At 41.3% G+C, this 16,691-nt stretch overlaps 1 protein-coding gene across 13 annotated transcripts in view; it reads right to left on the bottom strand.

Moving 5' to 3' along the window:
* BCAS3 (BCAS3 microtubule associated cell migration factor) overlaps positions 1–16,691 on the bottom strand; it is a 1,423,373-nt gene that overhangs the window by 796,859 nt on the left and 609,823 nt on the right. For all 13 annotated transcript variants that reach the window (XR_011026249.1, XR_011026248.1, XM_068268730.1 and 10 more), the window contains 2 exons: positions 14,341–14,465; positions 6,994–7,159 (listed from right to left, as the gene is read on the bottom strand). Coding sequence is in view for 11 of the 13 variants with exons in the window: in XM_068268730.1 (XP_068124831.1) it covers positions 6,994–7,159; positions 14,341–14,465 (291 nt within the window). In the remaining 2 variants the exon portion in view is untranslated. The remainder of the gene's footprint in view (positions 1–6,993; positions 7,160–14,340; positions 14,466–16,691) is intronic.

Here is a 16,691-nt window from a genome sequence, read left to right as displayed (position 1 = left end):
TATTTCAAATTAGACATTCTCTATGAGCCCAGTTTGTCATATCTAGATTGCCTATCTCCCAGTATCTGCTAATTGGTGTCCTCAAGACTCAGGGTGCACAGGGCCTTATATCATACTTATATACTCACCTCCTGAATGCAAAGACCGAGAGCCAGACATTGAGGGCGATTTCTAAATGGGAATCTAGTAATATAATTATTGATTCAGATGAGCTTGAGGATTTTTTTTTATTTGTCAGTTAAACTCTCCTCCACAACGGTGCACAACCGCCTTATCCAACTGTACATAATCCACTAAGGGCCCGTTTCCACTACAAAATGATGCGAATGCGGGTACCTAGCCGCATCGCATCATTTCCGCCGCCAGCTGCATCATTTCCACATCTCCCGATGCGGAAGTCAATGGAGGAGATGGGACGCGGCTGCGTGCGGATGCAGCCGTGCGAGAATCTGCAGCATGCTGCAGATTCTCGAATCGCTCTGCACCGCTCCGCACAACATGCACGCAGTGGAAACTCTCTCATTGCCGTGCATGTGTTTCAGGACACCTGCGGTGCGTTGCGGCTATGTAGCCGCATCGCACCACTCCTAGTGCAAATGGGCCCTAAGCATATTGGACACCTCAGTCTACATTTTATAAAACAATTGCAAGGTGATGCAAATAGTCCTAAGTGTTGCGGTGCGGACGCAGACTTTGTCCATCTCATATGGTTGTGTCCTGCTGTGGAGGATTTCTGGAAACAGGTGGTTAGGATTTTGTCAGATGTGTTTAGTGTTCATGTAGATCTTGAGCCTAAACTATGCCATTTTGATATTATGGATGAACTGGACGGTCAACACTATTATAGAATTTTCCTGTGGGAAACCCTATTCGTGGCTTGGAAAACTATAATACTCAAGTGTTTTTTTCCTGAATCCCCTCAGATGTCTCATTTAAACTTCCCTACCAACCTATACAGCCAGAACAAGGCTTTAAATACTTGGTCCTGTTTAGAAATTGCCTTTCTAAATTATTGAGTTCTAATCTAACTCGGTTGTCCTTCTCTAAGCTGGCTATGTATCTGACAATTGCTCAAGGCAGAAGGAATAAGGTAAAGACTTAAAGGGAACCAGAGACGAATGACCAGCTAAAATAGGAAACGCTTTTATACATACCTGGGGCTTCTTTCAGCCCCATAAGCCTGGATCGCTCCCACGCCGCCATCCTCCAGTTCCTGTATCGGCGGTACCGGGTCCCGTTACTTCCGGCGGACGTGGCCAATTGTCCACATGCACAGAGGCTCCCTCCATACCCTTACACATGCGGCTTCGCAGTAGGCAGCCACACGCGTAGGTATATGGAGGGAGCCCCTGTGATGCGGACAATTTGCCGCGTCCTCCGGCCGACTCGAGGTAATGACGGGACCCGGTACCGGCGGATCCAGGCAGCGGAGGACGGTGGCGTGGGAGCGTTCCGTGCTTATGGGGCTGGAGGAAGCCCCAGGTATGTATAAAACCTTTCCTTCATTTCATATCATATTCTCTTTAAAGCGTAACTGTAGATCTAAAATAAACACATTGTTTCACTTACCTGGGGCTTCCCAAAGCCCCCAGCAGCTGTCCTGTCCCGCGCCGGACTCAACAAGTCTCCATTCCCCCGCCGCCGCTCGGTCCCGCACCTCGACTTGTAAGTCGATGCCACCGCGTCTCTGGCCAAGCGTATCCTTTCTTCGCATTCCCCTCTGCAATAGCGTGGAACGCTAAAAAAGGATACGCATGGCCAGAGCCGCGCAGACGCAGTTGCCCGGCAGCGAAACCGAAAGTAGCTGGCGGCGGGCGAACGGAGACTCGTTGAGGAGCGGAGCGGGTCAGGACGGCTGTTGGGGGCTTTGGGAAGCCCCAGGTAAGTGAAACAATGTGTTTATTTTAGATCTACAGTTACGCTTTAAAGAAGGGTGGGAGATCTGCTCTGCATATGTTATATCAAGCATAGAACAATATGCTATCTTTATCTAACCAAACACCACAAAACCAGGATGGATCCAGTGCTGGAACAAACTTATGGTTATGAACAAGACAAAGAAGTGAAGCAGGGCTGGGGCAGGATTTACTATAATATTTCAGAATTGGTTTTATTAAGAAGTGTGGATATAGTTTAGCCAGCATCTCTTTAAGCTCCACATTCCAGGACAAGGCCAAGTCATCCTTCAGCTATTGTAATTCAATTTCAACCCAAGTCCCTCTTGCTAGATCCCACCTCCAGTCTAGGACCCAAACCAAGTGGATTGATATTACCTGAATACATCTGGCAGTATAAGCCCCACCAGACTTATAGTCCTTAAAAACATTATAGGCAAACCTGGCATTTTTTCCTGAATTCTGGAGTATTAAGCTAATTATAAAGATGACCATAATCAAGTTTGATTGATTATTGCTAAATTTAATGCCTCAATATTTGACAAAGGTATTCTGCCATTTATTATTACATTGAGATTTGATGAACTGCGTAGTATGCGCCGCGCAGCACAGATTCAATATAACTGTTTCTTTACTTTTGATCTTGAAATTACAGCAGGTACCAAAAGCCTAAAGTAGATATTCTGTGTTGTGTGCTCTCTACTGATGTCCCAAGTTCTAGTAGGGTTTTCTCTGGTACCAAAGGTCAAGCCCCAATAGTGGTGTCAGCTTGAATAGCCTGTATCAATGCCTCTAAAGCATACATGTCAATCTCCGGCCCGTGGGCCGAATCTGGCCCTCAGAGCCATTCAATTTGGCCCTCAAGTGGTTTTCCCACTTTGCATTATATTTGGCCCACTCTAGACCACCAGGGAAGCTATATTGAAGGTGAAGTACTAGATCAGGAGGGAAGCCATATGGGGGAGATAGGGGGAAAGTACTAAACAATAGGGAACTGTATAAGGGAGTGTAGGGGCCTCTAGACACCGAGTAACTGTATAGAGGAAGGTAGGGGCCTTTAGACACAAGAGAACTTATAAGGGAGAAAGGTGGCCAGTAGACATTGAGGTTGGCCCGCGACTTTGTCTCAGTGTACAATTTCGGCCCACTGTGTATTTGAGTTTGACACCCCTGCTCTAAAGCAAGATTAAAAGGGACCAGAGACTGGAGACAACCTCGTCTTATGCTGTTCATAAAAGTGATAGCAAGAAAACCTCTACAATTAGGTGGAAAAAATAGCAATTCTCACCTCAGTCATATCAATCATTGGCGTATCATATATCAAAATCTAGTGAGAACTGCTAACAGGATACAGAAACAACAGTTGTGTGATAGCAGAAGTGTGCATGGACCTACAGCAAAAACATATTTTTAATAACTCATGGCAAACCTGGATTTAGTAATAAAATGTTCTCAATGTGGCTGTGTGCATGTAGTTGTACTTAAAGAGACTCTGAAGCGAGATTAAAAATTCGCTTTTTTCCATTATATTTAACATGGGCATATTTGTCCCTGCTAAAACGCCGCTATCCCGCGGCAGAACGAGGGGTCTTTACCCCCCAAATCCCCTTCGTGGTGCCCGGGGAGTGCTTCCTGTTGAGGCAGAGCTAATGGCTGTAGCTCTGCCTCTCAGCGCGTCTATCAGCGCTGATCGCCGCCTCTCCCCTCCCCTCTCAGTCTTCCTTCACTGAGAGGGGCGGGGAGAGGCGGAGATCCGCCACTGATAGACGCACATGGAGGAAGAGCTGCGGCTCATAGCTCTGCCTCCATGAGCAGCAAAATCCACGACCAAGAAAGTCGTGGATTTTGCAGGGGGGGGGATATAAACCCCTCGTTCCCCCGTGGGATAGCGGCGTTTTAGCAGGGGCAAACATGCCCATGTTGAATATAAGGTAAAAAGTGATTTTTAATCTCACTTCAGAGTCTCTCTAAACAAGTGTTCATTTTTAATCCATTTGGCAGCCCTATTATGTTCTAATAGGCAACAAGGCAATGGCTGGAAACTTGCCTAAGGACACCATATTTCATAAATCCAGTACAGATTTGCTTATTTCCTTTAGTTTTTCACAGTTCTCCAACACAAACTTTTAGTAAATCAAACACATTCCATTTTAAAGGCACTGATGTACTTATTAAGTCAGAAAGCAGATATGTTGCTAAAAGTTAGTTTAATGCCACAATATCTTAAGGATGTGATGTGTTATGTTGGCTTCATATTTAGCAGATGTCCAGATTTCTATATCGTAAAAGGACTAATAAATTACAGTAAACTTCTATTGTGAAAAAGTACTGTAAGTAATGGTTGATGGAAGTCAACATTCCCTTTTTCAGACAAAATTCCTTTATGGTCCCTGCTCTCTGAAAAATGACAGCTCTGTCCAATATGAGGTCATTTTAATTAAGGAAAGTTCCTTGTAAATTGTTCTGTATCGTTCTTATTGATTACACCAATACAGGAATAACTACAGCAGCAGGACAATGCATCCTGAAAATCAATGTCAAAATACTTTAAGTTGTCCTAAAAAAGGGCCTGGAATATTATTTCTAAATTGATTTCTGTTTGTTGCAGTGAAGTCTGGCCAGTTATTAAGAACCATCTCAATCTAGACTAACTTTTATTAGAAAACCGATGGAATGTTACTGCTCTGATAGACAATCACGTTAATGCAGATATAAATTAGAGGCTAATGATAATAACTGTAAGTGATGGTTATACTAACGGAAATATGATTTATGACATTGGAAAAAGCTGGTAAATCATTTTCTCTGATACACTGTACATAAACATAATTCGTCATGTACTGTACTGTTTGCAACGGTCATTTACTGATACTTACATTAAAGAAAATTAAAGGATTCAGCAAGTAATTCCAACAAGATAAAAAACAACAACTTTGAAAGTCTGTAACACTATCAGAAATAATATATATATATGTTCTACTTTGCTTAAATCTCCTAGTGATTTTGTGGAATTTTCAAATTTAAAACGGTTTACTTTTCTCCAGAAAGCCAATGTATTGCCCTGCTAGGTGAACTACAGGTCCCCTAGGAGTCATTTAACACTGTCCTTATGTTGGGTACAATTTTACATCTGATGTCTTTCACAGTACAGCTGTTTTTCTTACTCTGGCTTTAAGTAATAGTAATGATCATATTGTTCTTATTTCGCTTATGCACAATTGCAAAATGTTGCATACAATTTTGCAATTATAATAAGATATAGGATTTTCAAACTAAATTAATTTTGCGCAATCCATTTATCAATTTGGCACGTTTTGCAAATTACAAACGAGGCCATCCTAAGCAAAGTGGGAACAAGCCACCAAGTTTCTTTCTAAAAGACAGTACTTTTTGAGAAAACCAATTTTAAAAAAATCAAAGAACAAATGATTTTTAAACTTGGTAAAACTATTTTTTTTTTGCTGGGGAACACTTTAATATATGCTGAGTGCTCCATACATATTTTAGACATTTTAAAGCTAACCTGTGACTTTAAAAAGAGAGAAAGTCACATACTTAACTCGGTAGAGGGAAGCCTCTGGATCCTCTAGTGGCTTCTAACATCCTCCTTGACACCAACAATCCAGTGCTGGGACTGTCTGGAAGTTTGTAACCATGCTCCCACCCTTGAACAAGTATGGCCACACAGTGTAGGCGCCCGGAAATCTAGCACATGGCTAGATTGAGGAATGGAGCTGCTTGGGCTCGGTGGAAAAAACGCTCGCATTCATGAATGAGCATGGATGCACTGCACAGGACGCCTCACACCTACGCAGTGCAGCTGCGCTCATTCACAGGTGGAAGCACAGTTTTGAACTTCCACAGGGTCTCGGTGCTGGATCACAGTTTTGCTTTAAAGGACACATTGGAGGAAAATAAAAATCAAGATCTACTTACCTGGGGCTTTCTCCAGCCCCTCGCAGCCGATAAGTCCCTTGCCGCAGCTCTGGTGTCCCATGGTCCTCTCCGTTGCAGATGCCAACCTCGCCAGGACAGAATCTTCTGCACCTAAGCAAGTGCACGGCCGCGCCGCTCGTGGTTGCGATCCAGTGGCTGGGAGCATTCTGAGCAGGCACAGTAGTTCTGCATCTGCACAGAGCACTCCAGGCCACGTGAGCGCACTTGCACAGGCGCATGAGATGTTGACCCTGCAGGTCAGCATCTGCAATGGAAAGGACCCCGGGACACCAGAGCTGCGGTGAGGGACTTATCGGCTGCCAGGGGCTGGAGGAAGCCCTGGGTAAGTAGATCTTAGTAGATCTAAGTATGCAGAACTTGTAATTCAGTAAATGTACTGCAGCAAAATGCAATTTCACCAAGTTTAAAACCAATTTTCTGAAAAACTACAAGGTCTTTTTGAAAAACTTTTTACCTGTTTCCACAGAATCAAAGTTTGCATTTTCATGTGATTACATTTAATAGCGAAATTACGGAATGTAATTACAGTAACGCACAAAATGTATTACTAATTTGGCAGAAATGTTTGTAACGAAAAATTTTCTGTACAGTGTTAGCCAAACAAATTATGTAGGAAGAAAAAACAAAGTCTTGTAAAAGTAATACCTTTTAAAGCGGACCCAAACCAAAAATTTTTTTAATTCAAAATATTTAGTTGCACCACTCTGACACATACAAAGATAAATAAACACTCCTTCAAGCCTATGAGCATTTCAATGCATGCTTTTCACCCTTCTCTTTTCATAACTAGGTTTATACAGGTGGCAACCATTAGCAATTCTTCCATTGCCGGACACTACCTACTCCAGCATTTTGCCAGATTCTGTCCCGGCAATTTGAAAGGAAGGGAGGGGTTTCTCCAATAAATGTAAAATATTTTATATTTGTCATCATGTAGCTGAAAAAAGGCTGCTATTTATTATTATAATTTGGAAAATACATTTTATTTCTGAAATCTTGTATTTTTTTGAATTTGGGTCCACTTTAATGGCTAACTTATAAAGATAAATGATATACATTATGATTTCACATCGTAATTGCACATATATAACACATACAGTACTTTAATAACAGAGAAATATATGAAAGCAAAAATTCATACCTAACTAGGGTCCAGCTTGCACGTGGGGAGGTCCACATTTCCAAAGGTGTATCATCACTTATTTTTGGTGCAGTGCTCAGGGGCCTTGGTTCAAGCACATGTTCTACTAAAGTCCCATAGCAACTAATGATATACAGGGATTCCACCACACACTGTTTGGTCTGGTCTGCAAAAACACAAACGCATGCATTTATGATATGATGATGATAAAACTGTCTCACCCATCTTTTTGGGAAAATATGTGCATTATACATTTCACATCAGTAACATGTTTCAAAAAATTAAGAACATTATATGTTTATCATAGTGTTTCATCACCAACACTCTGTAAGTGTTTGGAAACTGAGGAAATTAACTGCTGTAGTTGTGAACATGAAATATTGTCCCATTCTTGCCTGTTGTATGATTTATAACTGCTCAATAGTCTGGGGTCTCCTGTGTCATAATATCACATGATTTCATAATACACCAAATGTTTTCAATAGATTACAGGTCTATACTGCATGCAGGCCAGGTTAGCATTTGGACTTTTGCTACAGAGGCATGCTGATGCAATACATACAGATGGAGTTACACATTGGCTTGCTGCTGAAATAAGCAAGGTATTTTCACAATCTAACTTCAGCGTTGGACTGTTCGATGCAGTGCAGTGCAGTGCTATGGATTGTCGCTCTGCAACTGCTACTGCACTGATCATCCTAGATTTTTGGTCCTGTACGATCAATACTTTCAATCAATTTTTGGTTAACACTGACCAAGTGTAATTGATTGGACATTTAGGGGAGAATTAATTCCCAGGAGAAAATCAAATCTGCAGGGAACTGTATGGAAAATTGATGAGTGTATGGGTACATTTATTCTTTGGAACTACTATTTTCACAGACGATTAGCTGTGTATTCTTTCAGCGTTTAATCACTTTCAGTTCCATGACTTTGACATAGTTATGCTTTAACTACACTTATCAATCACTATGGGCTGCTCGGGAGCATAGTAGATGGCACTCTCGCCTTGCAGCGCTGTGCTGGTTTCCTCCAGCCCTCCGGTTTCCTCCCACATTCCAAAGACATAAAAATAAGTTAATGGCTTCCCCCTTAATTTGACCTAGACTACAATAGACATATGAGTATGTTAGGGATTAAATTGTGAGCTCATCTGAGGGATTGTCAGTGACTTGACTATTTACTCTGTAAAGTGCTGCGGAAGATATCAGCACAGTACAAATACTAAAAATTAATAATAAAATGTAAAAAAAACATATTTTTCAGCTTTATTAGTGTTAAGATGATTTGTGATTTTTGTACTGTAACATCAGTGTCACTGTGAAAGGGGCACAAGTAGTCTCTAACATGCCAGCCATCTGCTATATGAGATATACACACTGAAATACATATTTTCCTTATAAACAATGTTGTAGATAAATGCCATAAAGATAAAGTGCACTATATTGCAAATAATACGGCGACCCGTTTTACAGGTATACTTAAAATTATATCATTACCAGCACAATAAAAGGTTTGGTTTTCTGACACTGCATTGCTTAATAGAAACACTTCACTGAGTGAGTCAGATCAACATATGTTGCTCTATGTTTAGACCTAACTCTGTGCTGATAGACATACAGGGCAGTCAGAAACTATTACATTTACATTGTGATCTCAGACAAGGACATATGGCCAGGACACAAACCACCTAAAAAGTCAGACACATCTGTCGCAAGCTGCTAACAAAAGCATATGACACTGACTACTGCAGAAACAGAAACTATGTATTTTAGTAAGGACAAGCCTGTCCATTGCAGACTCTTGTGCCTGTTGAATAAAAACACATCCTGCCTCACTGTACGCTCTATTTAACAGCTACCTAAACTCATTGTCTGAATGCAGCAAAACTGTCACAGTAAGAGTGTATTGAAGCATACCTCACATCAAGGTGTCAGAAACACAAATACACTGAATTAAAGAAAAATAGACTTCCTTGGAAAGACTTAGAGGAAATTTACCGAAAGACAGTAGTAGGGGGAAAAAAATAATACACTGCAAAGTAAGAAGTAAAAAAATAGGAGAGATCAAGAAATTATTGATATTCGCCATGTAATTTGTTCATGTTGTTTGATCCACAATGAGCCTTCAGGTAATCATCTTTAATATCGGCAAACAAGGAATAAACTAGACAGCACCAACAAAACAGAGACAACTCCCTATTCTTCTGCTGTTACCGAACAGGTTTTTGTGAAGTGAAGACATGGGTTTCGGTAAATTACCGCACCTGTGAAAATCTTGATGAACCTTCATGTACGAGTGCGGCCGTACTGTGCATGCACAAGTATGGCCAAGCTTGCACAGCAAGCAAGCTGCTTGTTCATGAGTCCTGGGTCCCAGCCGGCAACATGGGAAGCCTCTGCACTATCCAGGTTTCCCTCTACATGGGTGGGTAACTTTTTTTTTTAATAACAGGTTTGCGTTATGGAAATTATTATGAATTTATAAAACTGACTGTAAACTCAGACTGCAAGTAGTTGCTTTATATGTACAGAAATAACAATCTAAGAAAATTGAAGTAATGTTTCATTTAACCCCACTGATGTTTGTCATAAATTCTTGTACTTAAGCTCTAAAGCTCTAAAAGCATTGCTTGTTTCTTGCAAAAGAAGCATTTCACTTAACATTTTAATGCTCCATAGATTTCTGAAGTGGCCTATGAACAGATGTTAAAGTTGCCTCTTCCTCCTTCCTCCTCTCCCCACAGAATAGAAAAGCTGGGTGACCGCCAGATGCCCATCCTTTACCCTTTATAAGGGTAGAGGGAACAGGGAGCCCCAGAAAAGGCCTCTTTAAATCTAGTGCTGGGGCATCCTATTGGTCCACATTCGCTAATGAAAATCCTCCTTGAAGAGGGTTCCCATTGGTCCATTTTTAGTGGATCAATGGAGAGCCATGGCAGCAGATTTAAATAAGCTTTTTGGTTGGGATAATCTATGGAGTACTATAAACAGACTGTCCTGCTGGGGCTGTTTTATAAAAAAAAAAAAAAAAAAAAAAAAAAAAAACAAGCAGCTATTTTCTGCTTTACTGTGGTAAAAATGTGCAGCAGCTAAATAAATTGCATCATCTGCCTGGAGCCCAAATGGCCAGTAAAGCATTTCTAGGGTTTTTCTGTTAAGGCCATTCTAGTATTACTTATCTGCAAGCTTATTATACGGCTGTCGGTGAGTGGGTGAAAGCTGGCTCTCCCTGCTGTCGCAAAACTCCCCGGCAGCGTTAAATACTAATTCCCCTACAAGTTGTTGCAACTGAGAGGGAGATGTATTCCGGGGTCTGGCAACCACCGGTGCCCCAAATTACCGTTACATGCCCTGCGCAGCATTACAGTGCTGCTATGGGGCTCTTGGTTTGGGCGCCTGGCAGTGAGCTCCATGCGCCTAAACCACCTGCTTCAATTACTTATCTGGTACGCCCGATACAACAGGCACCTAAGCTTTAGGACAGGACCAATAGATATGTAGAACGATGACCAACTCTTGGCAGCCATAAAAGCAGCTTGCAGAGTACCCACACATCTAATTTGGAGAACATTACAAGGGAGAGAACGTTTTTACGTTCAAGAATGCCTGTAGTATAGGGCAAAACATGTCTTGTGGCACGGCCGGTGATGTCAGCTGATCCAACTACGCCTTGCTGACTCCAGCATGCTGCCTCTCAGCCGCGGCGAAGTTTGAACTTTTAAGCTGATGGATGCTGGCACATATGCCTAATACGAACCAAGCCTCTGTATCATGCAGTCCTTGGATCCAGGAAAGCGGTATCCCAGCCGTGGCGAGAGCCCGACAAGGCAAGCCTTCCTGTTATAGCCTTGGCTGCGCATAAACTGTGATTGTGTGTTTGCAGAGCTGTCCATGACACTTGCAGTGTGGTGATACATTTCAAGCATATGCAGTTTGCCATACAAGCATATGGGCTGGTGGAATCCAACTCTATGGCCTAAAACCACTATGTTATGCAGCTATAGTATATGGATGTGGAACTGTTAGCCATCTGTAGGGCTGTGTTTAGCGGATTTAAATGCGCTGGAGCAGCAGAGCTTATGATAACCGGACTCTAACACAGCAACCTTCATTCTTTGGTTGTTACTCATGATTGACAAAACTGCAGTACTGCAACATAGTGTAATTACTGTGAACGAGTGCAATTAATCTCTAAGATCAGTGGCAGCTTATAGACATTTTGCTATTTGTTGACTGGGTTGTGTGTCTGGATGATGATGGATCAGCTGATTACTTTTTTAAGGGGGGATAAAGGGATTATATGTGGCTGTTACAATTGGTTTTAAATAAAGTGAGATCGGTCTAAGAATACAACTCTGTGTTTTTGGTTTGTGAGATTCCACTGCATCAAAACTTTATAATTTCCTACTGAACTGCATTAACGAACCTGCTGGGAAGCCATTTCCAACGTGACTGTAAAGGAAGCCACACACTGTACATTTTTTTTTTTTGCACAACTAGATGCTCAATTAGACAAAAACATCTAATCAATTGTAAATCAAAGTGGATGTAAGCATTTATGATCACATTTACAATCATTATTATAATGTTGGTAGGTTGATTGCAATGTCGAACATAGCATCAACTGGAATGATGGTCATAATTAGGATCAACAGTAAAATTGTATAGTGTTTGGCCAACTTAAATCATCTAGCACCAAATAAGTGTGTAGCTGTGTCTTCCCTTTCAGGATATATGGAGGGTTTGTAAGCTTTTATATGCTACAGAGGTAATCCCAGAAGAGGAAAAAAAGGCTGATATTGTGTGCTCAAAGCAGGATTAGTTGAAGGAGTATCATGCTTGCCCAGTAATGTTTGTATGAAATGTTTAATTTGCAAGTAACAATCTATTTTGGTGTCCGGGTAACAATAACTTTCATTTACATCAAGCACAGATTTTTTAAAACTACTATAAATGCACACTTTGCCCCATGCAGTCATGCTACTGGCTGCTCTATTTATGGGCAGGACTTCCTAGAAATATTAATTCTCTGCTTTCCCAAAGTCCACAAAGAATGAGATACAACATTTCAGACAGCCATTAAATGTCCACAGGTTGAGTGCAATGAATCTGTCAGTATAAGGTATCGCAAGCCAGGGGAATCATGGGTATGTTACAGTTTACTTTTTTCCCCACAACATTTGGATTATTCTTCGGACTACAACAGGGAGATCCTCCTTCTTAGTACTTCCTGGCAGGAAATCACTGCAGCAATATGTCCCATGAACACCTGTAAAGATTGATATTGCAATGCATTCTGTTGAAATCATTGCAATGTATAGTATAGTTTATTCTAATCAAAACCAAATTTATTGTTATCTCCTTTTTCACTTGCAACACTGATGAAACTCATCAGTGAGTTTCTGTCTAAGCATAAATTAGTTTAGCAGATCATGTCCCGCCAAATGTAACAAAAATTGGCAGCTGTGTTTATAGATATTGGGCTGAAAACAAGAAATGTAAAATGTTACTGGATAGTATCAAATCAGAACCTTGTGTGTGTGTTCGGCGGGGTGTATAATTTCACCGATTTGTGTGTGTCTTACTGTTATTATAAAATACACAGTGTGTAATTATAGTTTGAATGATCAATACATTGAATCAGATAGATTAATTGTAGTTGTTGAATATTTTACTTCTATGGTTAGAATTAACCTGATTCACATTTTAACATTACAAATTGAAAAGGTTTCCAGATAAAAGGAGTGATGAGAAGAATCTTTTTGTTAGTATTTTTAATTCCTTAATTCATATTTAAAATGGATAACGTCCAAAACAAGTGCTTCCATTTTGTATGTGCATCTCTCGTTGGATCTGGGCAGTTTTAAAATGAAACTAGTGAGATCATACAACAGTTTCAGGGAGATTTCTGCCGCTTTTGACCTACAAATTGACTCTGATCCCTTAATAGCACTCTTGTCAAAAAATCCCTTAACTTTCTAAACATTAAAACAGTTTGGCTTTTGGATTGGTTAGATTGTGTATCACTCCACTTGACCACTTCATCTAGGCTCTCATTACAGCTGGCTCAGCATGGGGGTGAGGTCCCTGAGGTGTTGATCTGCAGCACAGATATCGGACAGAGCAAGCTGTGGATATGCTGCAAGAACAGCTCTGGTGAGCACTGCATTATAGTATTGTGACTAAAGCTAGCCTTACTATCTTGATTTCTGTCTTTGTAAGAAAGCTCTGAAAAGGCCTGGGGGCAGTCTTTATGACAACAAGTACTTAAAGAGAACCCGAGGTGTGTTTAAAGAATGTTATCTGCATACAGAGGCTGGATATGCCTATACAGCCCAGCCTCTGTTGCTATCTCAAACCCCACTAAGGTCCCCCTGCACTCTGCAATCCCTCATAAATCACAGCCATGCTGTGAGGCTGTGTTTACATCTGTAGTGTCAGTCTCAGCTGCTTCCCCGCCTCCTGCATAGCTCCAGTCCCTGCCCCCCTCCCTTCCCTCCAATCAGCAGGGATGGAAGGGATGCAGGCGGGGACCGGAGTTCTGCAGGAGGCGGGGAGAGCAGCAGACTGACACTATAGAGATAAACACAGCCAGCTCTGACAAGCGGTTTGTCAGCAGCGTGGCTGTGATTTATGAGGGATTGCAGAGTGCAGGGGGACCTTAGGGGGGTTTGGGATAGCAACAGAGGCTGGGCTGTATAGGCAGATCCAGCCTCTGTATGCAGATAATATTCTTCAAACCCACCTCGGGTTCTCTTTAAAGGATGCAAAAATTAAATCGGATATTAAAAAAAAAACGGACACTATATAAGTGTGTGGGGATGTGTGCAGAGTCTTACCTGATGTTCCGTGTACCACCGTCCCCCTCCGTTTAATTGTAAAAGCCTCTATTTGGGTCCCATAGTCCTACATGGCTGTGCATGACCCAACCCCCCCCCCCCCTTTCTCCCGACATTGCAATGTTATTTTTATTTTATTTTTCATTGTTTTTTGATGTGTACAGTGTGCACAAAGCTTAGTTATAACTCAGTCTTCTCTGATCGATACGTTGCTTTAAAACGTGTGTACTACAGCAATAAAGCAATGAGCTTTTATGTACAGCATAAAAAACTGCAAAAATTTTAAGATTTCATATTTTTCTAGTGCTAAGTGTTCTTAGTACTAACAAACCAAAGATAATATAAATGCACTTATTCTAAATTGAAATAAAATGCACCTAGAGGAAACAAGTGTGAATTACTTATAATACAATAAATTTAAATACTATAAAAAGTCCCATTTCGGGTGTGAAACCTTTACACTGATGTTTCTGACAAAGAACACCATCTTGGGAAGTGTTACTAACCTTTGTCTCTTTTAATGCCTTGATTGCTTGCAAACCAGGAGCGGGAGGATCCAAATGTAACAGCAACGCAGAACTCTCCTCCTGATGATTTACTTGGGGAAATTTGTGGAGCTGGCTTGGCTTTGCTAATGAAAAGAAAATAAAGAAAATATAATATAGAGATCAAGATAAATAGATGCATATTTCTTACATAGAAATGATATGGCTCCTATTCAGGGAAAACCAGAACCCACTATAGTCTATGAATAATAGGCTATGTGTTGTTATTATGATTATTAATAATAATTAATAATTAATAATATAACATTTGTATAATGCTTTTTTTGTTGTTGGACTTAAAGTGTTCGAGAGCTGCAGCCAGTAAGGGCGCACTCAATAGGCCACCCTGGAGAATTAGGTAATCTTGCCCAAGGACTCTTTGCTGAATGAGTAACTGGCTGCTGTGAGGACTCAAAACCAATTCTCCTGTGCCAAAGGAGATGTCTTTAACCTTATGTACAAATGTAACACTATATGAGTGTATTTATTGGTTGACATTATGGAGTACATTGGCTATATGTCAGTTTCCTATACATGTGGAGGCAACACATGTAAAGTTCACAAAGCTTTATTCAAATTATGTAGCATGTTACAGAATTGGGGTACCTCTGATTATACATGTAACACCTACGTTGTTTGTGTAACAGGCAATATAGGCCTTGCATGTAAAACACAAGTTATGCAAATTATGTAACTGTAATGCTGGGGGTTCATACTTTTTGACCACCAAGCACAAAAAGGCTAAGCTGGATAATGGAAGAGGTTACACAGGCTGCCCAGAGCAACTGCAGCTCTGGGCTTCCGATATCGCTACAAATAAAACAAATGCGATATTGCACTGCCTTAGGTTGCACTGTGCTGCCTTAGCGATAGCAAGCATCCAGCCAGGTACAAGACAGGACTATAGATTGGAGCGTAACTAGTAGCAGCCGCAGCTCACAGTCACATCCACAGAAGCAGAGCAAGCAGGCTAACAACAGTCACCAGCAAGCATCCACCCAGGAAAGACTACAGGATAGAACGTAACAAATAGCAACTGCAGCCTATAGTTACGTTCCCAGAAACTAGAGTAGCAGGAATACTCCAGTCACCAACGTGGTGATGGCAGAATCCAAGCTATCTGGACAATGGGCTTCACTGATCCACCACGGATGCAGCGAACGTACATCAAGCATGGAACTAGGCAATACACAATAATAACAAAAATAACAAACGGCTCAATTAACGGATAAATATATTTTAGCAAGTCTGCATATATATTTATCAAGAACTAGCTAAAGCACAAGTAATAAGGTTGCATAGAACTACAATAAATAACAGAACTATACAGAGTAACAAGGTGCCCAGTAGATCAGCGTACTGCCCATTATGATGGGCGGGGTATGAAATGGGAGGCAGACTTTTATGCTGGCATCAGCCAATGGATGCAGGTATGCAAATCTCCACACAGCTGAATGGTAATCACTCAACCCTGAGCTGGCTTGATTACCATTTACTAGCTGGCTGTGAATGCAAAGGACCCCCACAAGAAATACAAGCAGAATTATGTAACAACATGCATGCAGGAAATCCAGGGCTATCTGGCCACAGCTCAGCTGCAACAAGCAACTGGTGGAATGATGACAGCATCCTGAGCTGCCCAGAACTGCAGAGCGATTGCAAATGACAATGAGACCCATTGCAAATGCACAACTGAATGCAAGCAGATAAACCAGAACCGTCCGTTTGCAGCTCCACTGCAATGGACAGAATACGCTACAGGTGGAATCCTTACAGTAACTATTTTATACAGTATATAAGTCTACATCATTCACCTAGCCACTGTTCCTCTCCTCCACAGGGAAGAGGGTGGAAGAGAAAGAACATCACATGACTGCTGAATAATGAAAGCAATAATGCTAGGTATGCTTGGGGTGAAAGGGGGGAAGGGTTAAAAAGTGAGTGTTTTTTTTTACTAGTAAACCTGTTTAAACCCAAAAGCTGAATGAGCAGTGAACAACAGTACTGCAGATTTCAACCTTAAAAATTAAATCAGGAATATTGGTGCCTATATTTCTGTCCTTGTAATTCCACTTTAATGAGCAAAGTAAAGCAGGGAAAATTACACAAACTACAAATAAATTTAAAGTGTACCCAAGGCAAACCTTGGGTACAAAAACACATACTTATCTAAAAAGAGAGAGGCCTCTGGATCCTAGAGGCTTCCCACACTGTTCACTAGTCCCCCACTGTTGAGTGCGGTTGTTAGCCCCCACACACACACCAAAGAATTCCGACTAGGGCTCGCCTGAATGAACATCGGGGCCGTGCTC

This window comes from Hyperolius riggenbachi, chromosome 2, assembly GCF_040937935.1.
Source record: "Hyperolius riggenbachi isolate aHypRig1 chromosome 2, aHypRig1.pri, whole genome shotgun sequence".
In the NCBI taxonomy this organism is placed as follows: Eukaryota; Metazoa; Chordata; class Amphibia; order Anura; family Hyperoliidae; genus Hyperolius; species Hyperolius riggenbachi.
This window is presented reverse-complemented; position numbering and strand designations above follow the sequence as displayed.